Source organism: Syngnathus acus, chromosome 20 (assembly GCF_901709675.1).
Source record: "Syngnathus acus chromosome 20, fSynAcu1.2, whole genome shotgun sequence".
NCBI lineage: Eukaryota > Metazoa > Chordata > Actinopteri > Syngnathiformes > Syngnathidae > Syngnathus > Syngnathus acus.
The window spans coordinates 3,679,719-3,707,416 of NC_051104.1; the positions used below are offsets into that span (position 1 = coordinate 3,679,719).

The 27,698-nt window shown below is 51.3% G+C and overlaps 1 protein-coding gene across 8 annotated transcripts; it reads left to right on the forward strand.

Annotated features, from left to right (window-relative positions):
* Window positions 1-593: 593 nt before the first annotated feature.
* On the forward strand, window positions 594-27,641 carry LOC119139614 (receptor-type tyrosine-protein phosphatase mu-like). 8 transcript variants are annotated; one of them, XM_037280432.1, is made up of 38 exons: window positions 594-852; window positions 7,299-7,412; window positions 9,088-9,234; window positions 9,297-9,406; window positions 9,538-9,616; window positions 9,785-9,900; window positions 9,966-10,140; window positions 10,478-10,590; window positions 10,761-10,941; window positions 13,534-13,848; window positions 13,925-14,034; window positions 14,096-14,297; window positions 14,380-14,482; window positions 15,163-15,344; window positions 15,489-15,583; window positions 16,140-16,176; window positions 17,227-17,319; window positions 18,119-18,251; window positions 18,832-18,950; window positions 19,027-19,095; window positions 19,255-19,281; window positions 20,576-20,587; window positions 22,020-22,207; window positions 22,420-22,428; window positions 23,085-23,172; window positions 23,532-23,608; window positions 24,015-24,051; window positions 24,143-24,240; window positions 24,451-24,567; window positions 24,638-24,792; window positions 24,862-24,997; window positions 25,065-25,214; window positions 25,530-25,703; window positions 25,774-25,905; window positions 26,178-26,303; window positions 26,379-26,536; window positions 26,641-26,776; window positions 26,856-27,641. In XM_037280432.1, exons 1-38 carry the CDS (start codon window positions 798-800, stop codon window positions 26,907-26,909), a joined length of 4,422 nt encoding a protein of 1,473 aa, XP_037136327.1. In that variant the 5' UTR covers window positions 594-797; the 3' UTR covers window positions 26,910-27,641. The 8 variants fall into 8 exon arrangements, with proteins under 8 accessions (XP_037136327.1, XP_037136329.1, XP_037136328.1 ...); XM_037280434.1 differs by lacking the exon at window positions 20,576-20,587; XM_037280433.1 differs by lacking the exon at window positions 22,420-22,428 and having other exon boundaries at window positions 595-852.
* Window positions 27,642-27,698: the final 57 nt, after the last annotated feature.

The following is a 27,698-nucleotide window of genomic DNA, read 5'->3' on the forward strand; positions in this document are numbered from 1 at the left end:
TACTGAGCTTTTATAGTTGTCTCTGCGCAATCGTTCAAATAGGGTAATACCAGAGAACAATATAATATATATTAATATTCATCAAAATTCATCATTCAGTACCAGTGATTTATTCAGCTAATTTTTAACCAATGTCCACAAAGTACTCATTAAACTTATTAGTGATTTCATTCATATTGTCAAGTGTTTCGTCATTCTCAGTAAAATAGCTCATCATGCAAGCAGGAAAAGAAAAAAAAAAAAAAAAGGCAGGACGGCGGCGCTGGAGGACCGACCGACTTTGGACACCCTTGGCTGGTGTACGCGGCGTGGCGTCCAGCAGGGGTCGCCTCCGAGCCGTCGTAAGCGCGAACGTGAAAGGAGACTTTGTGAGACGCGCGCGCCCGCACCCGACACGCGCACACACCGCTAATCACCATCAATTTAAGTTGTTAATTGACTAAAAACACACGCAGACACACACGCGCGCGCACTTTATATATTGGCCCCAATGTTAGCATGATCATCATCGAAATTTGTCTATCGAAACAAGTTGACAATCATCAAAATCGTCGACCTCCTGAGCCCCCCCTCCGTTGTGACGTCACGAGGCCAGCCCCCTCCTCGCGCAGCAAGGGAGAAGGGGCGAACGGGCTCGTGCATGTGAGAGCGCGAACGAGCGCGCGTGTGCGTGACAGAGGAGGACGACGAGGAACAACCCGAAAACAAGAAAAAGGGAGGAAGAAGAGTACGAGAAGTGCTACCAACACTTTGGACCTTGAACGAAAAAAGCCAAAAGAGCGAAAAAGAAGAAGGTGATGGACGCTTCAACTTTGTTGCTCTTGTCGCTCCACGTGACGGCAGCCCTCACAGGTAACAACACAAACGGCACAACATCTTAAACCAACCGGACTTGGACCTGGGCTCAGTGGGCTGGCGGGTTGGGTCGTCTGGGTAGGGGGGCTGCATCTGTGTGTGTGTCGGCATCCAAGTTTCCATGTGCAAATCTCCTCCCCTCTCTCCCAACATTTCCCCCCGCTATGCTTTTTTTTTGCGAGTCTTTTTTGGGGCTTTTCTTTTGCCTTTGCAGCTTTTTTTGGCTCGTGTCGTCGTGTATGTTCAAGTTTGTGTGTTCGTGTGTGATTGTGTGCCCATGTCTTCGGGTTTGTATACACGGGTTGTCGTTGTTTTAGTGTCGTGGCCGAGTGTGGTTTTGTGTTCATGTTTGTGTACGCGCGTGCGTTTTGTGGATGTATCTGTGTGTTGTGTTCACATTAATGGGCTTGTGTGTGTGTGTGTGTGTGTGTGGGGGGGGGGGATTCTGCAGGTATGATAAAAAAATTTAATACATTAAAATGACAGCTCTACAATGTCTTTTTTCCCAAATATATAAATCAATACCAACAGCATCGTTTTTTTTTTTTCAACACAATCTCTTTTTAAACACGATAAAAATAGTGAATTGTGTTCATCGTCAAGTTAAACCAAGTAAGAACTGAGATTCAATTTCAAAATTCCCGTTTGGGAAACATTAGGAATAACCCGTTGCCAAAGCCACAGAAATGGCCCGATGGAAACGGCAACACACACAGACGTCATGACGCAAGTAGACATTATTTGCACTTGTTCCTTCCCACTGTCATTAAAAGATATTTAAGTCGCATCAGTGTGGCTTTGCTGTCGCTCTTCCATGACATGTCTGCTGTTGTGCCACGGGTCCGAGTTGGTGCGTCAGCGTGGACCTGTGTGCTTGTATTTGTCATTTTTGCTCGGGCAACATTTGGCTTTTCAAAAGGTTCTTGACTGCATGTGGTCTTTTTCAAACAGAGTTGTTGTTGGAGCGAGACGTGTTCATGCGGGCACTGTGCTCATGAAAGGCCGTAGCCGAAAGGAAGGCCTCCTTTCCTTTGGGTGTAGCTGCTCACCCCTTCCCTGCCTGCTCAGCGCAGGAGGGGGAGAGAAAAAAAAGCCCTGGCCTGTCCTCAGTAACTTGAAAGAGGCGGCGGGCGGCCGCTTCCGCTGGCTCTGCAAGCAGCCAATCACCTTTTGGCCTTCTTCCAAGCGCCTCAAAGAGCAAATGAGAGCTGGCTAATGGAAACGGTGACTTTTTAAAAGCGCGGCAAGCGGGTCATCGGCGATGCCGACATTTTTGGCCAATAGGATACGAGCGTGCTTTTGTGCTGTACGAAACGCGGCCTCCCCGCACGATGACCGACGGCACGCTTGGCCCCCTGCCTGGGCGGCTCCAGCTGGTTTTGAGGGGGCCGTCCTATCACGCAAACGAGCTGGCATCGTCCCGCCCACCCGGGGCACCCCACACGAGAAAACAAGCACACGTCCGGCCGTATGGCCATCAGCGGTCGCAAAAATGCCCTAGCCCTATGCGCTCGGCCGACGCTAATCTCCGCATTAGTCAAAACTTGGCTTTTGGCTCGGACAAGATCAGAATGTCGTTGCTTGAAAAGGGCGCAGATACTCGGCACGGGAGGGATTCGGTACGTTGGCCACCTCTGGAGTCACAGCAGGCAATGCTGAGGAAGCTTTGTTTGTGGTCACACTTAGACAAATAATTGCGCAACTCGCCATGGAACTAAATGCTGGCCAGTTGCCACACACATACACACACACAAACACACACTCCCCTGTGACCTGATGTGTCCAGGTTCAGACCGTCGCTGAGTCAGGACTCTCCATTTTCACCTTGAGTGTGTGCAAGCAAGTGTGTGTTCAGGTGCAGTCGGCTCAGCTTTTTTCTTTTATCTGGTCAGGATTTTAATGAAGCTCGCACATTGCGTGTGTGTGTGTGCGCGTGTTTGTTTCTCTTTCGCATGCCAACATGTCCACCCACTGAGTGCAAGCCGTGAGCCGTGGCCATGTTGAGCTTCTTTTTTTCTCCGGCGATTGGGACATCTTGATATCGACCGATATGAAACCTTTCTATCGCAATATACTTTTCGGTTTTATGGCTGGTACGCTACAAACTATTTTCCGGCCAAATGTATTGTTGAGGGCCAACATTCCATTTTGTACATTTCTCCTTTATTCTCACAAATTCATTCCCAGGGAAAGTTTTCAAATTCCATGGAAGAATCTCATATCGTGGTCTCGCTAGTCGGCTTTCCGCACAAATTGCCGACGAGATTTTGTGACGCCTGCGTTGGCCTCACGGACGCAGAGCGCGGCCCGCGGGATTAGCGCTGCCGCCCGGAGACGCCGCGTGCGCGGCGGCGAGGATTAGCGGATTTACGCTCCTTTTGTTTAACCGGCTTGATCGACGTACGTGCGTGTGCGCTCCTCAACTAGACGCGCTTGTGATCCGCTTCACACCACGTGGCGTGTCAGTGTGATGTCATGCGCGATGTCACGGACGTGATAACGGCAATGCAAAAAATCGGGATGCCGTTGTCCCGCCGGGCGTCGCTTCTGATCCTTGGCCAGATCGGCAAACAAACCTGCCTCACCTTGCCAATGACCACCAATCTGAAACTAGGAAACGGGGCACGTGACCTCTTCCCGCTGCTGCCGGCGTGTATCCGTGACAACAAAATGGATGCAAATAATATCTTTGACATGAGATTACCAAAACATGTCTTCAAAAGATTACCACGGTGTGTGTGTGTGTGTCCTGTGTGAGTTTTTTTAATCCCTGTTCTGAGATGTCATTCTGATTAGTGTTGTGGCCCAAATCCCAGATCATATTCAAAGGATTATTGTTTGAAGATGTGAGCGTGCGCGTGCACGTCAGACACAACTAATGAGATGTGGATTAGTGTGCTTGCTGTCTTGTCTTGTCACTATAATCTGCCTGTTGTGTGTTCAGCAGGTTTGATGATTCCTGTTTACTTGTCACTACTTCAGCGTTTCATTATACACACACGCCGACACGCACGCACACACGCACACCATCTGTCTGTGTCAATGTGGGACAAAAGAGAAGAAACATCTATCAAATTTAGGATAAATATATTGCTGAGATATTATCATCATTATGCTAATTATTGTAAAATGCTGCCAGCTAACTCGCGCGCGCACGCAAGCTCATTAAACAGTCGCGCGTGCACACATGCGCGCACACGCACACACGCGTTGCCAGAAGCTTCTATGTAACCTATATTCCTGCATTGATATTTGTGTGTGTGTGCGCGCGTGTGTGTGCGTGCGTGTGTGTGTGTGAGAAACTGAAAGATTATTTTCATCATCATCATGGTTACCGTTCGTGTCTGTTTCGGTCTTTTTCAGTGTGTCAGAGTGTTGTATGGATGCGCACGCACACACACACACACACACACACACACACACGCTTTTGTGCAGGTAAGGGAGGGGGCGCTCTAAGTCCCCCTCAGGTCCGACCCGCAGCAAGTTTGCATTAGTGCAGCGCCGTGAGGGAGCTCCGGGCCGCACGCACATGCGCACTAACACACAAACACACACACACACACACACACACACACACACACACACACACACAAACTTAGTGCGCTTCAGAGGGCCGACGTCAGAATCAAGTCTTGTTAAGGTTTGTGCGTGCGTGTTCTGTGGGTGAAGACCTTTGGCTCGACTGTCAGGATGAATGTCGTCCCTCTCGGAGGTGACCTTCTCCTTCTCCACGGTGGCACCAGGAGAAGCAGGAAGGCGAGACGCTGGGCTGGCTGCATTTTGACCAATTGTAAGCAGCGCCTTGTTTTGCTCCTCTGTCTGAATTTGGAGTTGCGCACCTTGGGTGCAGTACCATGTTGTGCCACAACATGCCGAGCGGCAGCATGAACACACTCGGACCGACAGTTTTGTGATCGACTTGAACCATGTGGCTCGTGGGATTGGTCACCAATGCCTTGGTGCAAGTGAGCATTTCCGAGCTGTGGCTGGCGATCCAAATGGCAAGGCCTCACCAAACTGGCAGTTGCCTGGGCACGGTGGCTATGAAAACGGCCGGCCTTTTTTGCTTCAACCTTTGGATGCCAGTCAGCCTTCACTGCTTCTTTTCTATTTTTAAACATAACTTAAAATTAGATACAACGTTAGTTGTGCTTAATGTAACTAAAGCTGAAGAAAGGACAATAGCCAGAGGACAAACTATTAACCCCTGACCCAGTTTTAAATTGACCGCTTATTGGCAGTCGCATTCATGAAAACGGCCGATGCGATCATCGGCAAAATGCCAAATGATATTGCCAGTCAAAAATGTCCTTCCATCATTGTGCGGCTGCTGCTGCTGCTATTAAGCGATGCGGTCATCAAACTGGGTTTGTAAAAAATGTTTGATTCCGGGTGCCGAAAACCCCAATTCTGAACAACACTTGATGAAGTTGAGTGAAGCTGGATTTTCACAAGCTTGCTGTCTATGCTGATTGATGTAAAAGAGTAGCTGGCCGCCTTTTTCAACTTCCCGCTTGTGTTTATTGTTGCGTTTTGGGTTGTCCTGTCTGGCGTTGCCGCAGACACTCTGCAGAAGGTTGTGCCGCGTTCAACGTTCGTCCCAGCGCTGTTGTCGTGTACAGACGTGTTGTGTCCTGCATAGTCAGACAGCAACCCCCCTGATGCCCCCTCCTCTCGCTTGCCAGCAGCAGTTGCGGCCTTGAGGGAGGAGGACTGCAAGATAATCTGTGTGTACGTTTCAGGCTAATTATTAGTCATTAGCATCTTATTCTCATAGCGTCACAGTGATGCCTCAAGTACACACGAGCGCGCTGGCTTGACTGCTGCATTATTCATATTCAGCCCGAGGCAAGTTAGCCAGCTCTGCTAACGCTAAAGATGTTAGCAGCCAGTTAGTGTTGCTGGACACGCGCACACGCACAGAATATTTTACAGAATAAATACACCCCTCAAGCGGTCGTACGGGTAGCAATCTGCAATCAGGCTTTCTTTTGACGCGGCACTCATTCTTGCCACGTACCGACCCATTTGTTTGTTTAAAATTGAGCGGCGAGGTCGTTGGCCAAAGCGGGCGCATCGACGGACGACCGGCCCGCGCTTTGAACCAAAAGCAGCCGTTTGGCAGTTCTTCATGTCCATCTGAGAAAAACACCGACTTTATTTTCCAAATAGAAGCTTGGATTCCGTCCGTCCGTCCATCCGTCCGTGCGCCCCAAGCCTTTCTGAGCTCCACAACCTTGTTGCCCATTTTTCCTTGACCACCTTCACTTGCTGAAGTCACACTCACGCACGCGCAAGCCAAGTGCTGTGTTGCAGACATTTTATTGTTTGCCCTCCGAGTACGTGCGCGCGTGCGTCACCACTTAAATGCCACCACTGCTGTCTGTCATTGTGTGTCCCCCGTCACCCCTAATCTCACACTCTCGCTCTCGCACACGCGCACGCAGTGAGATGCCGTGGGACTTGCTGGGAGCTGGCGTTTCATAGCAGCGGCCTGCCCTGTCTCGTACAATCATCTCGCAGGGTTTAGCAACGTGCTAACAGATAACTGGCTAATGGTGTGCACCCATTATGCACAAACATACACACACTAATTAGCAGCGTGAAACCAGGCTTGTCTAATGTGTGTTATTATACTGTGTGTGTGTGTGTGTGTGTGTGTGTGTGTGTGTGTGTGTGTGTGTGTGTGTGTGTGTGTGTGTGTGTGTGTGTGTGTGTGTGTGTGTGTGTGTGTGTGTGTGTGTGTGTGTGTGTGTGTGTGTGTGTGTGTGTGTGTGTGTGTGTGTGTGTGTGTGTGTGTGTGTGTGTGTGTGTGTGTGTGTGTGTGTGTGTGTGTGTGTGTGTGTGTGTGTGTGTGTGTGTGAGAGTGTGAGAGTGTGAGAGTGTGAGAGTGTGAGAGTGTGAGAGTGTGAGAGTGTGAGAGTGTGAGAGTGTGAGAGTGTGAGAGTGTGAGAGTGTGAGAGTGTGAGAGTGTGAGAGTGAGAGAGTGAGAGAGTGAGAGAGATGGGCAGACAAAGAAAGGAAGGCAAGTGAGTTTCCTGTAACTTTAACGGCCCCAAAACTCTTCCTGCCTCCTTTTGTAGCCCCTCCCCCCCCCCCAACTCACTGTTTACGCGCATGTGTTTGCGCGGCATGTCGGGTATTGATCTTTGCAGTGATTCCACCCCCCCACCTCACTAAATAGCAATTGTGTTTGCATTGCCTCTTGATGAGCTCACATTGGTTTCCATAGCAACACAAACGTCCAAGTTGACCACCTGTGCGTGCACATCGACAAGAAAACAGCGTTATCAGGGGTGTGGCCTTCAAAGGTTGCCCTTTTCCATTCCGGTTTCCGGCAGTCGTTTGGTCCTAGTGGTCGTCATCAATCGCTCAGCGAGCGTCAAGATGTTTCGGTCCATTGTTTTTCCTTTGTTGTTGACCTTGTTGCGTGTATTTTTCAGCGTGTCTGTTGGGACAAGGCCCGCACTGCAATCTGGTCCAGTCCAAAGAAGACGACTTGGACTGGGAGCAAGGCCCGCCGCCGTCACAGAACGCTGCCGTCTGGATGCCGACAGGTAACTGTCCCTCAGGGAACCCGCTCGAGCGCCGTGCTCTTTGTCGAGGCGCCGCGTGGAAGGCCATCCGAGCGTTCATTCCAAAGCCGTCCTCACGCCGGTTCGCTTTGGTTGGCCTTGGGTCGTCGCACCTCGACTTCCCAATTGCGTCAAGTCGCCATCTTTCAAAAGAAATTCCGTGTCACCAAATAAAAGGTTGCACATGCTTCCTGCACGGGAAATGGGAAAATGCTCTCCAAGCAAGAGAGCAATGTGAGCTTTGCCCTGTGGTTTTTTTGCACTTGAATGCAGCAGCAAAGACAATCTGCAGCTTTTCTTATCTTGCGACACTTTCTCCTCTGACTTATGGACGCACGCTTCACACTCGGCTGCACACAACACCAGTCCGTGCGTGTGCGCGCTGTTTGTCACATGCTCGCCGAGGTTACTCTGCTGACGAATGAGAACTCGGCGCTCTTAAATCAGGCAGCCAATCACGTAAGAGACAATGTGAGCGAGGACACACAGAGTGGACGTGCTTACTGTCCTATTCGCTCTGATTCATGTCCTCCTCGCCTTTCTTCTCACACCGACCTGTATGTGTGTGTGTGCGCTCGCGTGTGCCTGTGTGACTAATTGCAGTCAATGGAAGCTATCAGATGACACACAAACATGAGCACACACACACAAAGTGTCAGGAATGGCGGCACCGAGGACAAGTCCAAACGGGTTTTGCGCTTCCTGCTTGCGTGCCTCTGTGCCGGTCACACGACTGGCAATTCCGCACTCGTCAGATGCAAATTGAGCATTGGGGCTGCTCGACAGAGAATTTCTAAGATGGGGACGTTGTGGCCTTCCGTGGTCTTGCGGCGAGTCTCAAGTTGCGGCCGCCGCGTGGCACCGCTGTTTGGCGCTTGCCTGCCTTCCGGTCGGACGTGGTCGATTCCTTCGCTTTAAGGTCTGCTTGGGATAGACAAACAAATAAAAATGGGCTCGCCCGATGTCATTTTCCAAAATATGCCAATGATCTATCTCAGTTGAACATGCCATGTTGCTTTTTGTCAGCCCTCATATGGAGCGGCGATCCAACATCCCCCGTTTGGCCGCTCTGTGCTTTCCAACACCTCGACGGACTTGATGCCGTTGTGCGATTCCTCTTATTTGGCTTGACCGTGTTGACATTTGGAATCGCCGTGGCAACCACAATGTCGGTCACACTGCTGCACCCGCTCATTGATTTATTCCACTGCCTGCGCACACGCACGCGCGTGTGTGTGTCTCTGCAGAGTTCAGGCTATATTAATATTTCTAATAGGACTGTTATCAGCTCACTGCCAGCTGTACACAACACACACACACACACACGCACATCCGCGTATGCGGAGGCTTGGAGGCAAATCCCAGCACACACACACACACACACAGCCGCACACTTGTGTGTCGTTTGATATTAGCACAATGCTTGTGTGGATCAAAAAGACCCGAAGGTCAGAGCAACTTTTTGGGTGTGGACATGCGCAGGCACAAACACACCCAGGTAGTCGTTGGTAGCGTGTGCGTGAGATGCCGCCGGCCGGCTTGAAAATCAGTTGTCGGCGGCTGTGAGCTCGCTTGAGCTCCCAATTGAGGATGTGGGGAAAAAGTTGCCAGCCGTCGCGTGCTATATGCTAACACATGGGCAACTCCCCGTGCGCAGGATCCGCCTCCTTCTTGTACGTCAACATGAGCGGTCGCAGCGCCGGTCGGCGGGCCCGTCTGCTGATGTCGCCGCTCAAAGAAAACGACACGCACTGCATCCACTTCTCCTTCTTCCACGACGCCGAGCTCAACGTCTACGTCAAAGGTGCGTGCACGTGCATGGGTGTGTGTTTGCGTGTGTGTTGAGAGTGTTTGTTTCTGTTGCAGAGAACAACAGTTCACTGGCGCTTCCCGTGTTCAACTCATCCAGCCACGAGCAACGCACGTGGAACATGTTGGAACTGGCCGTGTCCACGTTTTGGCCCAACGTCTACCAGGCAGGTCACTTGCACGTCGTGTGCAGCCAGCACTTGCTGGACGTTGAGGCACTTTTAGCCTCCCTGTGGCACACATGGTTCCGCGCACCCCCCCATGCAATTGGCGACAGTGTTGCCCGCTTGATTGACAGGTGGTGTTTGAGGCGGTCAGCGGTGGGCACGGAGGGGGCGCGGCCATTAAAGACCTATCCCTGCAGGGACACCAGTGTGGTACGTACACAATGCTCCACCTCCATCTTCCTGCTCCTCCTTTCATTCATTGCATCAGCTTGTTAGCTTGAACAGTTTGTTGCAATTCATGTTGTTAGCTTTAGCATTTCATCTTAAACATCAGCTTTAGCGTACAAGTAAATAGCTGCCTTGTGTGCCTATGTTAAGCGAGCGCACCTCACTTCCTGCACATCAAAGGCGTGGAAGTGAATGCGGGCCAGGCAGCGGTGTTTGCGTGCACAGTGAGCGGTCGCCCTCGCAACGACGTCCGCCTCTTCCTGCAAGTAGGTCCCATCCTGAAAATGAACATGATGATGACATTGGCGATGACCACTGCGCGTGTCATCAGGGCGGGAGTGGTCGTCGCGCCATGGCCACGGAAACCAAGCCAGTCAACTCGCGGCGTTATGTGGCGACCTTTCACGTGGACAACACCACCAAAGAAGACTCTGGCCGCTACCGCTGCATCGGCCAGTCCGAGCGCGGAGTTGGCGTTTCCTCCTATGCCGACCTCACTGTCAAACGTGAGTGTACTGCTCCTTTCCTGTGCGAGGGAGGGGAAATTGTCACCTGCCCTCCGCACTCGCGCACACATGCACGCACGCCTACTACTGGGTCCGAGTCAAGCGGTCCTTGAGTGACAGAGTTGAACAGCTCGAGATTGTACACGAGGATGCGCGTGTCAGTGAGTGAAGTGGGTCAGCAGCAAGTAGAGCAGCACCAGCGGGGATTGTGGGTAATAAATTCCAGGTCTGCTGCGACTCGCCGAAGGTCACGAATATTAATGATATCTTTAACTGGTCCCGTTCCCGTCCGGGTGTGCTGTGTGTGCCACTCACGGCGCTCTCGTGTGTCCCTCAGAGCCCCCCGTGCCCATCGCCCCGCCTCAGCTGACGGCGGTGGGTGCCACCTACCTGTGGATCCAGCTCAACGCCAACTCCATCAATGGCGACGGTCCCATTGTGGAGCGCGAGGTGAGCGGCTGCTTCGGGTGGGCGGGGCCTCCAGGCAGGATGAACCTGAAATGAACTCTACCCTTCCCCCTTGAACTTACTTTGAAACGAGGGCACCAGCTATAAGCAGCTGAGCTTCCGTTTGCAGGCGAGGCAACGTCCTGACACCAGGCGCGTGTGTTTGCGTTCAGGTGGAGTACCGCACAGCGGCGGGCGTGTTGATCGACACGACGCCGGTGGACAAGACCAACCACAAGATCGGCCACCTCGACCCCGATACCGAGTATCGCATCAGCGTGCTGCTCACCCGGCCCCTGGAGGGAGGCACGGGAAAGCCTGGGCCGCCGCTGCGCGCCCGCACCAAATGTGCAGGTGAGAGACACGCTCTAGCTAGCCGCTCCGCTTGCTAACAAGCAAAGATATTTGAATGAATCCACTTAAATAGTCCAACATGATTCACGGCAAGAACGGAGCCCGCTTTAGGGGCCTTGAGCGTCAGGTTGCCGTCAAGACATTAGCACCATTAGGATCGTGCCGCAATCGGCTACGATTAGCGGCAAGTTAGCGGCTCTCGTCAGGTGGCTAATGCCTAGCCGGCATCTCATTAAAATGGAGAGCCAGATGATGCTGCGCTAGCGCTGCGCCCATTAGCTGCTAATGGCTGCAGAGCACGCTTCGGCAAGTGTGTGCGCGTGTGCGCATCTAATGAGGTGTTGTCCTCGTCTGTTTTGTTGACTGTTTGATTGTTGTTGATTTTCGTAAACGGCATTCTGCTGCTATTTAGCACACATGCACGCTCTAAAGAGTCTCCGTGGGGAGTGTTGTCAAGTTGCCGCACAACTTTGATGGCTGCTCTCTGGTTAGCTCCCCCCCCCCCGGGGACTATTTGTAACAGAAACAAGCACACCTCAGGGATTGAATGAGTGTGTGTCTGTCTGTCTCTCTCTCATCTCTGTCTCTCTCCGTGATTGACAGTTGGCTTCCACACTCAGCATGATGATTTACGCTCTGATAACATTCGTCTGTCGTCAAGTCGCTTTTATTTATTCATATTACGGCACATCAATTATGTAATCTCCGTGTGTGCGTGTTTGTGTTTGTACGTGCGTGCGCGTTAAATAATGAATAAGTGTGTCCATCATACAAGCTTTGTGACTTAGAGCCCAGTGAGGTGACTCAGTGCGACACCACAGCTCCGCTTCTTCTTTTGAGATGGTATTGCTGCGTACTTTTCAATTAGAGCGCTGCTGGACGTCGGGGCCAGTGGGTGCTATAGCGAGGACGGAAGGACGGACAAGAACACCACGCACAAGTTAAAATCTAGAGTCAACAGACAAGTTTGTGTGCGTGCGCGTGTGTGTTTTTAATTGGCATGCAAATCAGTTGAGACTTGTGACTTGTGAAGGAGTTGTTTCAAAGTGAAATATTTTCAGAAGAAACCACACACACACACACACACACGAGCGTGCGCACGTGTATGTCGACATCCATTAAAGTGTGTCCTGTTTGTTGAGGCTTTTAGAATATTTCATATCAATATTTCACTGTCATTCTTTTTTCACGTCACATTTTCACGCTCAACTCGCCCAGGAAACATTTGAAAGCTTTTTGAGACCTTTTTACTTTCTCACTTTTTGCTGCTTTGCAACCTTGCAAGGCTTCCCATCGCGCTTTATCACATCTGTCACTGTCTCCCGACGTTGTGTTGCGTGGGATATTACGTGCATGGGTCAAGGCCGAAAGGATTAGCGTCATTTTGGCCTCGACTGTTTCTCGCCTCGTCGCGAGCGTGACGGGCCGAGCCCCCGTGCGAATCCCACCCCTGTCGGACGCCGGCGCGATATGCGGCGGTGTGAGCGCACGACGCTTTTCTGTAGCCGAGTCAGAGCTAAGTGGACGGATGCGCTGGCATCGCGTCAACAAGTGTTGAAGACGCTGATGAGCAGGAGGATCGCGATGACGAAGGTGACGAGCCAGCAGCTGCACCATTGAGTGAATAGCACTCTAATTAGCTTGGCGACAGGAAGCCACGCAAAACACGCACAAAAGACACAGCTGTCACACACGCACACAAGCCCTCAGTGTGCGTGCATGTGTGCGTGCGTGAGGACAACAGGAAGTTGGCTTAAGATGAAGAAGGGCTTGATTGACTTTTCACTCAGAAAAAAATGATAACAGCAGCAGCCATCTTTTTTCCTCATCGTCTGATTTAAATGTCAAACACGCACACGGTTGAGGGAAATCGTCCAAATGTTGCATTTGGGCGCGATCCTCGGTAATCCCTCTTTCTTGCGCGCGTACGCGATTGCCCAGCGGCAGCGCACTGGCATGCAAGAAGGAACAAAAGAAACGTTAAATATAAACACAAAGGAGCACAAGCATTTGCCCCTTTGTCCACAAAGCCAGCATTTGATCGAATCCAAGTACTCATTTCAAAGCCTGAAAAGCGGCCGTGTTGAAGGCAAACGGTGTCAGATGCTGTAAAATGCAGAAGCTTCTCGCGACTGGCTTCCGTTGATGTCTCAGAGCGTTTGGAGAAGGTACCAAACGCAGCTTTGATGTCCAAAAGCAGCAGATGATCAGAGGTGTGTGGGCTGCTCCTCGCAAGTTGTACGAGTGAACAGTTGTCTTCGCCAGAAAACAAAACAAAACATTGAAGTCATGAGGAACCTCTGACATATTTGGGGGCAATCAACACATGGAAAAAAAAAATCCCCATCTCATGTCAACAGTGAGGCATTTGTCCTGCCACAAGAGACAATCTCAAATGGGTGAGATCTTTCTCCAAACAGCACAATCGGCTCACCGGACAAAAATGAGCTCGTCGTTATTTTTTTTCACTTATTTGTGGCGTCAAAAAGCGTCACTTTGCAAAGTTTGCCTCTCCGTTTGGCTGTGGACCGCAATCAGAGCAATCTTGCCCATCCCAAACATGGCTCTTATCTCTTTGTCCATCGTGCGCAGAGCCGCTGCACGGTCCGCGTGGCCTGCAGGTGGCAGCGGTGCGCTCTAAAGAGGTGACGCTGCGTTGGGACTCTCTGGGCTACGGCGTGACGCGCTGCCACAGCTACAATGTGACGCTGCAGTACCGCTACCGACCCGCGGGGGCGACTGAGGTCGAAGAACGGCAAGAAACGGCTTATGGTACTCTGGGCGTGGCGCCGCAGCACACCCTGCGTGACCTCACACCCTTCACCAACGTTAGCATCAGGCTCATCCTCAGCAACCCTGAAGGACGTAAGGAGAGCGAGGAGCTGCTGGTGCTGACGGACGAGGACGGTACGAAAATGCTGACCCGCCTTACTTCCGAGCGTGTTGGAGGCTTTTGCTCGTGCTAATGCTAATACGTCGGCAGTTCCCGGAGCGGTTCCGCTGGCGTCCGTCACGGGCGGCACCTACGAGCAACACATCCGGGTCAGCTGGGCGCCGCCGCTGCAAACATACGGACGGATCAGCCACTATGAGGTCAGTTGGCAGCCGGCGTGTCCCCAAAATCCGAAGTGATGTGCGCTCGCTTTCTTGTCAGGTCTCCTTCAAAGCCTTGAGCTCGTTCGACTCTGACATGGACCTGACCAATCAGAGCGGGAAGGTGCTGAAGGCTGCCAATGAGACGAGTCACGTGTTCACTGGCCTCTTCCCGGGCTCCACCTACTCCTTCACGATAAGAGCAGCAACCGCCAAAGGCTTTGGACCACCCGCCGTCACGCAGTTCACCACCAAGATCTCAGGTGTGGGTGGGGCCAGGGGGGGGCTCTTCACAGTGAAATCACACACCATCATGACCGATCTCACCCCCCCTTACACACACAGCTCCCATCATGCCAACGTACGAGCGGCAGCCACCAATCAACCAAAGCGACGCCACCGTCAGCGTCCTACTACGACCCGCACGCAGCCGCGGCGCCCCCGTCAGGTGAGATGCTGTTTCTTCTTAGCAGGACAATTGGCAAGTAACAATTTGCCTCATGGAGTCACATTGAGATGCCAAAGCTCAGATTTGAAATTGGACAAGTGCGTGCCTGCGTTCACTCGCTCGCGACTATCGGTATGTCATTGAGTCGTTTTTTGCACCAGTGGATGTGTGTGCAGTGATGTCATAGGCAAAGAATTCAAATGACACTTTGATCTGCTCAACGTGTTCTTTAAATGTTTCATGTTTTTCCTCATGAAAACTTAATCAAGCGGAAGATTGATGCTGTTCAATATTTCAACGGTTGTGTGCGTGTGATTTAAGCGCAAAGCCTAACTTGTTTTTCACTCGCCCAAACAAGTTTTCAGATGATGAGCATGGTGACAGCCGCCGAGCGGCTCAGTCATGGGCCCGACGGCTTGGCATCGGGGTTCCGTTTGGCCTTCTTGTGTGGAGTTGTCGTGTTCCCACTGTGCCACATTGCAAAAAGACGCACCCTAGCTTAATGGAGGCCTCTTAATTGTTGTTTGTGCCTTGAGATTGGAGGAAGCGCTCGGGAGAATGAATGAATGAATGACTGAAGGATGACATTGTTGTCATTAAAAAAATAAACATGGCTTTTTTGGGGGGGGGGGCATAAGAGTTGGCTGCTAATGCTAATGAGTGTGCCTGCATATACGCAGCAAGTACCAGGTGGTGGTGGAGGAGGAGCGCCCCCGCAGGCAGACAAGGGGCACTGCAGAAATCTTGCGCTGCTATCCGGTCCCCGTCCACTTCCTGAACGCCAGCCAGCTCGACTCACTCTACTACTTCAGCGCCGAGCTAACTGTGGGCCACGTCAACAAAGCCACGCCGTTTTGTGTCGGTGAGGACAACGGCAGCAATCGGTTGATGATGATGATGAAGATGGTGATAAAGACAATGAGGAGTTTGACATTGCAGCTGATGATGATGATGATAATGATGAAGATGCTATGACAGTGACATCATTGTACGTATTGCTGTTTAGGTGATAATGGCACATATGGTGGATTCTGGAATGTTCCTCTACTGCCTCACAAGAGTTACGCCATCTACTACCAGGCAGTCAGCAGTGCTAACGGGGTACGCGCGCACGCACGCACGCACACGGTGGCCGGGTGCAAAGTGAGATGGAACATCTTGTGTCTTTCTGGTTTTAACAAACAGACGACAAATTAACCACAAGAGCTCATGAATATTCATGTGCACACACACATTCGCTACGGCGCCGTGTCTGCGGTGTGGTGACAGTGAAAAGCTCTCCTGTCGCTGCATTATTCAATGCACACACACACACACACACACACACACACCAATTAAACCTCCAAGCGTCAATAATTAACACACAACACAATAACATCTTGTGTGTGCGCAGCAGTAAACAATTATCTGTTTCTTTCACACACACACACACACACGCGCGCGCAAGTAGCAGGAGCTGTCCCAGTGTGTGTTTGTATTGTTTTATGCCTTTATGGGGACCAGATGGAGTAGAAGTTAAGGACTCGGGTGTGTGTGTGCGTGTGTGCCTGTGTGTTGGCTGTTAAATGCCACTGGCTGAGCCACAGCCATTTTCCTTCTGGCCATTCTGTTTACAACCTGTGCGTGTGTGTGTGTGTGTGTGTGTTTTCTCTCACAGGAGACAAAGATTGACTGTGTCCGTGTGGCCACTAAAGGTAATGCAATCTTGACTTTTATTTCGGTAGGTGAGGAATGAGTTTGTAGATTGAACCCATAAAGAAAAGTTTAGCAGCTGTCTTCAAGGGGGACACAGCGAAACGCTAACGTGTCCTTGGCGTGTCCTCGCTCATGCACGCACGGTTTGGATGCTATGCTAACATGATGCTAATGAGTGGCACTCGCCAGGGAGACATTGGGCAGAGCGGCTAAGCACGGCAATGGCCGCACACGCGCGAACACACGACACTTTTGAATGATCGCGGAAACCGATTGGTCGCCGTCTCTCCCGACGGTCGCACCGTGGCAGCCAAGCGTGTCGACTGGTTAGGAGTGCAGCGAGGATTGTGAAACATTGGCCGGCCTGTGACAGATTATCCAATCGGGAGGGACAGTTGTGACCAAAGATCTGCCGTCGCGACTGACGTTTCCCTTTGGTAGCGCGTGCCTCACCGGTTTGTTTTCCCCTTTGATGGCGGTGCACCATGTCCCTCCGCTCCCGGCCGCGAGATGGCACAAATGTAGCCAATGGCGGCGGAGAACACAGAACGGGTGCCAATACGGCCATAAATCGTCACCACCATCATGGCTGTGGGGTGCTCACCGAAACAATACCTGTTTGGTCATATGGAGCTTGGCGATGGCGCCGCCGTCCACAGGACATTTTGTGCATGTGTTAACTCTGTGCTGCCTCTCTGCACATTCCTTCCTTTACCTTCCTTCCTTCCTTCCTTCCTTCCTTCCTTCCTTCCTTCCTTCCTTCCTTCCTTCCTTCCTTCCTTCCTTCCTTCCTTCCTTCCTTCCTTCCTTCTGTCCGTCCTGCCTCCCTTCCTCCCTTCCTTCCTTCCTTCCTTCCTTCCTCCTTCCTTCCTTCCTTCCTTCCTTCCTTCCTTCCTTCCTTCCTTCCTTCCTTCCTTCCTTCCTTCCTTCCTTCCTTCCTTCCTTCCTTCCTTCCTTCCTTCCTTCCTTCCTTCCTCCTTTCTTTTCATCCTTCCTTCCTTCCTTCCTTCCTCCTTTCTTTTCATCCTTCCTTCCTTCCTTCCCTCCAGCTGCTATCATCAGCACTCAGCTCAGCACGCCGCACGCCGCCCTCGGCTTCGGCCTCCGAGGCCCCGCCGCCGCCGGCGACAAGCAGCTGGCAGGTCAGACATCGCCCACACGTCTGCACAGAGCACACACACACCGATCGGAAAGGCCCCTGTCGCCGGTACCGTCAGTTGCTCCTCTTGTCACGCATGCGGCCGCGCGGCAAGCCGTTTGCCGAGCGTTTCTTGCCCATCTACGGAGTGTCCGAGGATATGGTTTTATTTTGAAAGGGGCTCTTATTACGTACCCCATCGGTGCAGACAGACACGGCGTGCCTGTGCCTGTGTTGCATTCATTTACAGCACCCAGACAGAAAAGCACACCTCCCCCTCAGTGTGTCAGGCGAAAGCCCAAGGTTGAGAAATCTGCGTTTATACACAAACGTCTTTGATGGTTTGTGCGTGCGCATGCAGGTGTGCGATAGATGATCAAGTCACCAGTCAAGCTGACCTCGACTAGATAAGTACAAAGTAACCAAGATATTTCCGTGGCTTTTGTGAAAGAGCCTTGACCGTTCTCAACCAGTCTCGAGCATCAAAGCGCCACAGCAAAATAGTTTTAGCCTTGCCGCCAACTACGACGCTCCCAAAGTGCTCTGATTTGTTGCCGAATCGATTTGGAGAGCCGCTCGCCGCAAATCCATATTTTGAGTGGCTCGCCTGTAAAACACAACTTTTTTTCTCCAGAGGCTTGCCAAATATGTCCGTGCGCTAGTTTGAATAATTTTGTTACCTTGTGGATAACCTTGATGTGAAGCGGATGCAGGTAATCTGCATCGTTTGTGGGCCGGCGCCGTGGCAGTAATAAGCGAAGTTAGCTTGGTGCTGGCTGATGTGTCTGCACCTTCGCTTTCAGGCGCTGCCACCAGAAAACCCGACCCGGATCACGAGAAACAATCGGACCACACGGTGAAGATCGCCGGCGCCACGGCTGGCGTCTTGCTCTTCATTATCATCTTCCTCGGGGTCATTCTCCTCATGAAAAAAGGGTAAATGGCGCAACAGCTCCTCATTCTTCAACTTGACCAAAAGATGAAAATGAGGAAAATTCCACCTCTTAATTATCAAAATGTCATCGTGAGATTGGAGAGCAAATAGCATTTGAGGTTGTTAGAAAAGAAAAATAGAATCTCAAATGGAATCATTTGTTCAAAGAAAAACGGAAAAATGTTTTTCCAGGCGAGTCAAAGCGTACGAGAAGACATGAGGGGGTGGGGTCAGCCGCTTGCCTCAGGGAGGACACACACACACACACATACACAAACAAACACACAGGTCTTTTCATTTTAAAAACAGCTTTTCATACTTATTTATATATATGACTGTTAGCTTTTCCATCTTCAGGTCAGAGTCAAAGTGTGTGCGTGTGTGTGTGTGCATGCGTCAGTGAATCAGACAAATGGATGTTTTGATTTGCACACTTGGAATAGAAAGAGCAAAAATACATAAAGCTTTTAAAGGAGACTTGAAGGTCGCTTTTTCATATGTCCAATGCGCACGCATACACACATGAATAGACGTGGGTTGTATATGCCTGTTTTGAGCTGTGTTTTTTTTCCATGCCAACAGGAAGTTGGCGAAGAAGAGGAAGGAAACGCTAAGCTCCAGACAGGAAATGACTCTAATGGTCAACAATTCACAGCACCCAACAATGGTGGACACACACGCACACACTCTAAATGGCCACAGTGAGTATTGCACGCACACACACACACACAATCCAAATGAGCCAGATGATGATGGCGTGCGCGTGTGTGCTGCCAGCGGTGTCATCCGCGTCGACATTCACCATGAAGACTAACAGCAGCACCATTCCAAAGTCCTACTACGCAGGTAACGCTTCAGTCCGTCATCCCTCCCTCTGAAATGAACTGCTTACGCCCTTGCTTCCTTCCTTCCTTGCTTGCTTCTTTCCTATTTCAAGTCAAGGTTGAATTGTGTTTCTGCATTGTCATTAATCTATCCTTCTACTTGTGTGTGCGCTTCTGGCAGACGCGGCAGTGCCGACCGCCATTTTAGGTGAGCCGTCTTTTCTTTCTCGTCCTTCCTGTAGAACAGGAAGCAAACGGACAGACGGGAAGTAGACAAGAGAGATAGGGAGAGGCAGACAGACAGGAAGTGTTGACCTTGTGGCTTGCCTCCATCCCCGCTCGCTGCTCTTGGCTTCTTCATGGAAAGCGACCAGTCATCCTTTCATGAGTCAATTTGATTTCAAGTCCATTTTGCTTCTTGATTGGAAAGCGTCCGTCCGTCTGTCGGCCCGTCACCCCATCCTGCATCCACCACATGTCTGCGCCCTCCGACCCGTGCATGGACACGCGCTCACGCGGCCACCCTCCAAAATCCGTCGGTTCCAAATTATATCCGTATGTTCGCTAGGACATGGCGCGCCGCCTCACAGCGTCTTCAACGCTTCCTCGGCGACCCGCGCCTAAATTCAACTGCTCCGTGCGCACGCGACAACAATGAAAAGAAATGTAACCGCACCACATTTTCCCAATGGAATTTTAGCATTGGCCAATTGGCTCTGTACATACAACAAACCTATTTGTTTGTTTTCTGTCTAATAAATGGAGAAAAGGTCAAATCACATTGCCATGTAAGGAGAATACAATATTGGTTAATTATGGCGGTGTGTAGATGAGGAATTTGCGGAGGTCCAGTTTTGTCAATATAGCGCAGCGGTAGTCAGAAGTTTGGGGGAAGGAGCAAGAAGCCAAATGCTGCTGAACGCTGCCAAACTGCCGAATGCTGCCAAACGCTGCTAAACGCTAACTGGGACGCTAAGTCTCAGAGGGAGGCTAACGGCGCTTTTAGCTTCAGTGGTTCTTCGCCGTCCGCTATGTAGTCCACTGCCCGGCTCGTCATGACGGAGTCTGGAATGATTCGCAGTCGCTGCTCATTCCTGACTCCCGTATCACTCCAAAGGTGTTTTTACCGAAGCAACGGTGTCTGTCTCGCTGATCAAAGTGGCCATTAGAAATCGTATTTTTCCGTGTTGCGACGCGGCAAGCGGTGTCTGATTGTCGCACTTTGTGTTTTCCCACTGCTTTTGCTCAGAGGACATGGATGAGCTTGGCTAGTCAGGTTAGCCACATGTGCGAGATAGGTAGGCCCGCTGAATTATTGAGCTCGTGAGCAGGCTAAAAGGCTGCAAGAAGGCGCCTCCTGTCGGATTGATGATTGACTAGCGTTGTGCTAGCCTAGCTTGTGTGCAGGCTAAGGCTGAAGCTCAAGTTGTTGCTTAAACCTTGTCTCCTCTCTCTCTCTCTCTCTTTCTCTTCTTCCTCTTGTCGTCTTTGTTGTGTAAAAGTTCCCATTCATGGTAAGTTTGGGGACCAAAGGGGGCTGGATGGGGGTGCACGCGGGTGGGGTGGTGGGAAGGGGTCGCCTCAGTGCATGTGGCCATGCCCACTGCCCTCTGTGATGTCGTCGAGCGCGGTTCCTCCACTCCAGCTGCTCGCCATTGGTGTTGTCGTCGTGTCACGCATCACGAGCCGCCGCCATCGCCGCCATCGCCGCTATCGCCGCCGCCTTCATCTCATTGCCATGATTGGTTGAGTTGGAAGCAGTGCAGCCAATGAGAACAGAGAGCTTAGTGACTCACGCGAGGTCTGAGGTTTGTGTGTCAGAACCCAAAGCGTAGCCCGAGCCAGAAATCCGGACCGCGGCTGCCTCGTAATGACTCACGGAGCCCGAACTCTCCCTGATTTCCTTCAGTTCTCCATCTTGACCACTCCTCGATCTGGAACAGTACCTAATCTCAACCTCAGTACTGGGTCAGAACCTCTACTGGATCGAGATGTTTATTGGATCTGATCCAGTACCGGACCTGAACCACTACTTGTTCTGGATCAATACTGTAACTTGACCAGCAGTAAATCTAGTTCGCTAAATCACATGGGGGAAAAAAAGTTTCGGTTGACACTTGCAGTGTGAAAAATGTTCTGCAGTCATGTTAGCTCAAGGACGAGTTTACAATTGTTAGCCACATTTCACCGGTTCCCCCTCGTTTTGTGAGCAAACAAAAATGATTAATGATTTGTGATTAATCTTCTCGGCAAACGTACGCTCTCCAGCTTAGACCAATTAACGGCCCTAGGTATGCTAGCTTTAGCATTGTGAGATACCCAACGACGGTGTTACGTTGCTCGCATGGCTTCTTTGTTTTAGAATGGTACACTATTGTACTAAAGTTACCATTTTGAGTTTGTGCCATTACTGGAAACTCCTAACGAGGTGACTGTCCAGCAGCAATGTCGCTCGTTTTGTCCGCCTCCTGAATTTGTTCAGCTGCCCGAGCTTTACACGCTCTGCTTCTGTTTGCTCGTCTCATGCAAAGTAGTTAGCTCAAGTGGGATGGACAGTTTTAGTCTTTTCCACGTGTGTATATTCCAAACTAGTTTCAGCAAAGTTCCAGCTCAGGTCAGCGTGATGCTGCGGGTATGTGCCGCTGACCGGGTGCGCTTGACAAAGCAAACGATTGGCACCTCGATCACACTTTGTGTCTCTGATTGTATAGCAAAAATTGCCCCCAAAAAAATCTATAAACGCCTCCTTAAATGTGATGTTTAGTTGCGTGCATGTGTGTGTGTTTGTGTGTGTATGTGCGTGCGCGTGTGTGTCTTGTCGTCATCTGGGCACCAGGAAAAAGCACTGTGGCCCACGTGGACCAGTTCCGGGTGTCATTTGCGGTATTTGGCACGGAGGCCACTTGTTGACGTGCTTTGTGGCTTTTGTGTGTGCTTACGCCACAGACGAGCTGAGCAGCGAGACCAGCAGCTTGGTCCAGAACCACCTGAAGCAGCGTGAAGCGGAGCGCGAGCCGCCACGCTACCACCCCGACTCGGCCCAGAGGCACCCCGCCATCCGCGTGGCCGACCTTCTGCAGCACATCACGCAGATGAAGTGCTCCGAGGGCTACGGATTCAAGGAGGAGTACGAGGTGGGGGCGCGTTTGTGTCAGTGTGTGCCCGCCTTACCCGTTAACACACATGCACACTAGTTGTGTGTACACTGAATGTGCCAGTCTGGATGTGCTTTTCAATGATGATAATGACGATTGTCACGGATATTGTTCATATTTGAAAGTGTTAATGTGAGAACAATAATAATGATCGCCTTGCTTCTTCTTTGTCAATGCATCCGATCGGACAGCTTAACGAGGTGAGAGTTTTCTATCTTCTTGTCAACCACACGCATCGGTTCATTGTTTCGCACAGTTGTTCTTCTAATTCATTGGTCGCAATCATCCACTCACACCGTTTGATTGGTACTGTCTCCAAATGGGACTTTCGGCGACGCTTGACCGGAATCCTTAATGAGCGAGCGTCTTCCGATGAGCCGATGCTTCGAATGGGACACACCTGCCTGGCCGGGTTAGGCTCGGTCGCTCCTCTTCAAAAATTGCTTCCCGTCTTTGAGGCGGAGGTGTTTTTGGAGCGAGTCCTCAAGTTGGTCTAACAGTGCCTCCCACAGTTTGGTCAAAGAACAGAGGACAGGACACAAAGCATTAGCTTTTGCTCTCTCTCCCTTTCGCTCACACATGCACAACTGCAAATGAGTGACGGAAGTCAGGAGCAAAAGCAAGAAAAAAAAAGAATAGAGGAAAAAGAGGTATTTTTTTATTTCAGTGTCTCGCTCGCCGACAGTACACACCCTCACACACATTTGACCGTCTCCATGACAGTACGCAACAGACGTACATGTTGTCTTCAGCCGATGGATGGATGGATGGATGGATGGATGGATGGATGGATGGATGGATGGATGGATGGATGGATGGATGGATGACTTCATTTCTGTTGTGTTTGTTTGCTTAGAGTTTCTTGGAGGGTCAGTCGGCACCTTGGGAATCGGCCAAGCAGGATGAAAACAGAATGAAAAATCGCTACGGGAACATCATTGCCTGTATGTACGCATTAATCTGCCCCCATCACCCCAAAAATGACTTTTATAAAGAAAAGAAAATTCTCTAATAGTGTCTTTTGGAAAACTAGTCATAACTTGATTGCATAGATTACAAACAGTTGATCAGTTTGTGGTTTAGGATTTCATGCGACCATTCTGGTGTGCCTGCCCGGGCCACCGGGGGCAGTATAACCACACCATCTAAGTTGTGTGACAAAAGAAATTGGCTGAATGACGCCTCATATCCCGAAAACCTCCGAGGTCTCTTCTCTCAAGGCACCGCCCAGCTTACCTGTTACTCTGTCTGTCTGCCTGTCTGTCTGCCTGTCTGTCTGCGCATATGTATGTGCCTGTGGTAGACGACCATTCTCGTGTACGTCTGCAGCCTCAAGATGGAGAGAAGGGATCTGACTACATCAACGCCAGCTATGTCGACGTGAGTAACACACACACACACCCACACAGTCCTAAAAAGCACACAAGATGAAGACAGCTTTCAACATGGACTCACTAGGTTGTATTTCATCATGAGCTCAAAAACACGCACGCGCGTGCACACACACACATACACACTCTCTCTCACTCAATAAATAGTTGGTTGCCTTTAAAGGTCAATGCAAAAGATGGCGGCCCTTTCTGTTTCCATGGTTACAGTGGTCATCCTGGATGCAAGTGGTGTTGACTGAGTAAACAAACACAGAAATGTTTGTGTCTGTGGGCTAGTTTGTTTTACCACAATGACATCCTAACAAAATCAAAGTGAAAACTCCGCCCCCCCCTCCGAGCAAATTGTTCATCTGTCAATCAAGTGAAAAAGTTGCCTTTGTCTCCTTCCTTTGCAGGGTTACCACTGGCCCAACCACTACATCGCCACGCAAGGTCCGCAGCTGCGCTCGCAGCATCCTCACGTGTCATCACAACCCCCATGTGTGTTGCGTTACGTCTGTATGTGTGTGGGCGCGCGCCGCAGGTCCCATGCGGGAGACAATGTACGACTTCTGGCGGATGGTGTGGCAGGAGAACACTGCTGCTATCGTCATGGTAACCAACCTGGTGGAGGTGGGGCGGGTAGGCAATACACACGCACACAGAGAGAACGAGCGAAAGAATGCGGGTGTGCGTGTATGACTTCATTTCCCACAATACACCTGTGGGACATGACTTGTTGAAGCCACGTCCTGACGTGAACTTCAGGCAGAAGGAAAAGTGCGGAAACGCGTGCAGACCTTCAGCCAAGCCAGGCCGCCTTTGAGAAGTGTGCCTTACGCTTGCGTGCAGGTCAAGTGTTGCAAGTACTGGCCCGACGACAGCGAGATCTTCGGGGACATTTCCGTGACGCTGATGGAGACGCAGCTGCTCTCCGAGTACGTCATCCGAACCTTCGCCGTGGAGAAGGTGAGCCGCTTTGTCAGGTCGTCGCCGGTCCTGAGCTGAGCCCCGCTAACGGGTCGCCCTTGTGTTCCAGAGGGGTGCGGCCGAGATCCGGGAGATCCGCCAGTTTCATTTCACGGGTTGGCCCGACCACGGCGTCCCGGCACACGCCACCGGACTGCTCGGCTTCATCCGCCGCGTCAAGGCCAAGACGCCTCCCGCCACCGGGCCCACCGTGGTGCACTGCAGGTCTGACGCCTTCCTCCTCTCTGCCGTCTTCCTTGTCTCGCTCTTCATTGAAGTGCGTGTGCGTAACAGCGCGGGTGCGGGCCGCACGGGTTGCTTCATGGTCATCGACATCATGCTGGACATGGCGGAGCGCGAGGGCGTGGTTGACATCTACAACTGCGTGCGAGAGCTGCGAGCGCGACGCGTCAACATGGTGCAGACCGAGGTATGCTCGAGTGCGGCGCGGCGGCGGTGGGCTCAAAAGGTGACGAGGCCACGCCCTACACCCTCAGGAGCAGTACGTCTTCATCCACGACGCCATCCTGGAGGCGTGTCTGTGCGGCGACACGTCCATATCGGCCAATCAGCTTTGTTCCGTCTACTACGACATGACCCGTCCGGACCCGCAGACCAACTCCAGTCCCATCAAGGAAGAGTTCCGGGTAAGCGCAAGCGCACACGCTAATTGGGGAAGCCAAATAGGGTCGTACTATGCTCCCAAAACATACGATATCAAAGCGCCTTTAAAATAAATCGATTGGCCGAAAATTGAAAGATAAAGTGAGAACCTCTACGTGGACTCTTTCGCAATCATCCACATCTACTCCTTCCGTTCTTAACGTTTCAGCATTTCCACGAGCTCTATTTAAGAAAGCACATTTTGGAGAAATATGTTGCTACCCCAAAAAAAAAAGTTGACGAGAAAAATACATGTCGGCTGTGACACCGTAGTGCCGCTACGTGTGCGTGTGCGGCAGACGTTGAACATGGTGACGCCGACGCTGCGTGTGGAGGACTGCAGCATCGCGCTGCTGCCGCGCAACCACGACAAGAACCGCCGCATGGATGTGCTTCCTCCCGACCGCTGCCTGCCCCTCCTCATCACCATGGACGGCGAGAGCTCCAACTACATCAACGCCGCGCTCATGGACGTATGTGCGCCCGTCGCTCCTGACTCGCCCCTCCCATGGCCGCCTCACCTGAGTGCTTTGTGCCTCTTAGAGCTACAAGCAGCCATCGGCCTTCATCGTGGCGCAGCATCCTCTGCCCAACACCGTCAAGGACTTCTGGCGCCTAGTCTTGGACTACCACTGTACCGCAATTGTCATGCTCAACGACGTGGACCCGGCACAGGTCGGCACTCGCGCACCCGCATGATGACCTCATTGATCGGGAAGATAGGTGTAACCCGCCTCGGGGAAACGATTGATTTGCGTGACCTCTCCCCCGTTCTTCGGTAAACGCGGCCACGATACACGGCACCGTCCATATAGCGACGTGAACTGCGACTGGTGCAGAAAGACGGCTGGCTCTCTGTGCTTTCGAACTCTTTCCTTGAAGCGAGGAGAAAGCATGCAGGCCGCAGGCTGGGAACCGCTTTGAACTTGTTGCCCGCTGTCCTCCAGCTGTGTCCCCAGTACTGGCCCGAGAACGGCGTCCATCGTCTGGGCTCGCTGCAGGTGGAGTTTGTGTCGGCCGACCTGGAGGAGGACGTCATCAGCCGCATCTTCCGCATCTACAACAACACCAGGGTGCGGGCGGGCTCTTCTTATTTTGTCTCCCTCTCATCTTTCTTCCTCTAATAGTCTTCTTCTCCGACCCGATAGCCCCAGGACGGTTACCGGATGGTTCAGCAGTTCCAGTTCTTGGGCTGGCCTCGCTACCGGGATACGCCCGTCAGCAAGCGCTCCTTCCTCAAGCTGCTCCACCTGGTGGACAAATGGCAGGATGACGGCGGAGATGGACGCACGCTTGTGCACTGCCTGTACGTACGCCCGCAACAAAGTGCCACGCGCACGACATTCATTTGCTACACAGAAGTTAGAAATGTACACCTTTTTTGCTTGTTTGTTTTTCCTTCTGCTTTAGGAATGGCGGGGGGCGCAGTGGCGTCTTCTGCGGCGTCAACATTGTGTGCGACATGTTACGGCAGCAGCGGTCCCTCGATGTTTTTCATGCCGTCAAAACGCTGAGAAACAACAAACCCAACATGGTGGAACTTCTGGTAACACCCGTGTGCACATACACACACCTGACCAGTTTGACTGTGAGGCCATTTCTATTGTTTCTTGTTTTCTTGACAGGAACAGTACAAGTTTTGTTACGAAGTGGCTCTGGAGTACTTGTCCTCCACATAGAGAGGACAACGCTGCTTCCATCTTCACCCTCCTTTTATCAGCCTCCTCGCTGCCGGACAGAACCGGGAAGTCCAAAACGACGAGCGCGACGACTACTAGCGGAGGACGTGTTTTTGCACTGTTTTGTTCGAATGCTGTCAAACGTTCACACACGCACATGCACACGCGTGTTTTTTTGAGGACCCATTCTCATGGTATGCATCTTTACACCTGAGTGGAGCTTCCATTCACTCTCCCAAAGTTGATGTGCATCGCTTCCTGTTTGTTATATGATGATGGCCAAGAAGCCACCTTTATTAAATGTGCTTTTATCTGCTTTACACACACACATACACATACACACACACACGCACAAACACAAACTAGACATCGCAATCAAAGAGGCGTTTATGGATTTTTTTGGGGGAGAAAGAATTTGATCCTTGTGTGTGTTAGTGTGTGTTCATGCATGATGAGAGCACAGTGGTAAGTTGTGTCAAAATGACAAAAGTAGCCCACGTATGAATGAGAAGTCTTTGTTTTGGGTTTGTGCGGTGGCCAGGTGGGCGTCGTAAGACACTGCGAGTTGTGACGTTTGATATTTGTGTACATAAAACTCACTATTTATTATTTCTTGTCCTTATGAAGCATGCAGACACGTCTGGTGCTGACGTTAAATGTATTTATTGAAGAATCGTGTTTGTGTTGTTTGGTTCATAGCTACGACGAATAAAAAAAAAGGTCAAGCACTTCCTTCGGCACACTTTGTCCTCCAGACCACTGAAAGGTGGCCTGAACAACTTTCCAGCG

Coding starts and splice junctions, on each gene's coding strand:
- LOC119139614 (XM_037280432.1), top strand. CDS start 798: ATGGACGCTTCAACTTTGTTGCTCTTGTCGCTCCACGTGACGGCAGCC. Junction 18,252..18,831: donor ATTCTCCTCATGAAAAAAGG/GTAAATGGCGCA, acceptor CCATGCCAACAG/GAAGTTGGCGAAGAAGAGGA. Junction 23,173..23,531: donor CTACGGGAACATCATTGCCT/GTATGTACGCAT, acceptor TGCCTGTGGTAG/ACGACCATTCTCGTGTACGT.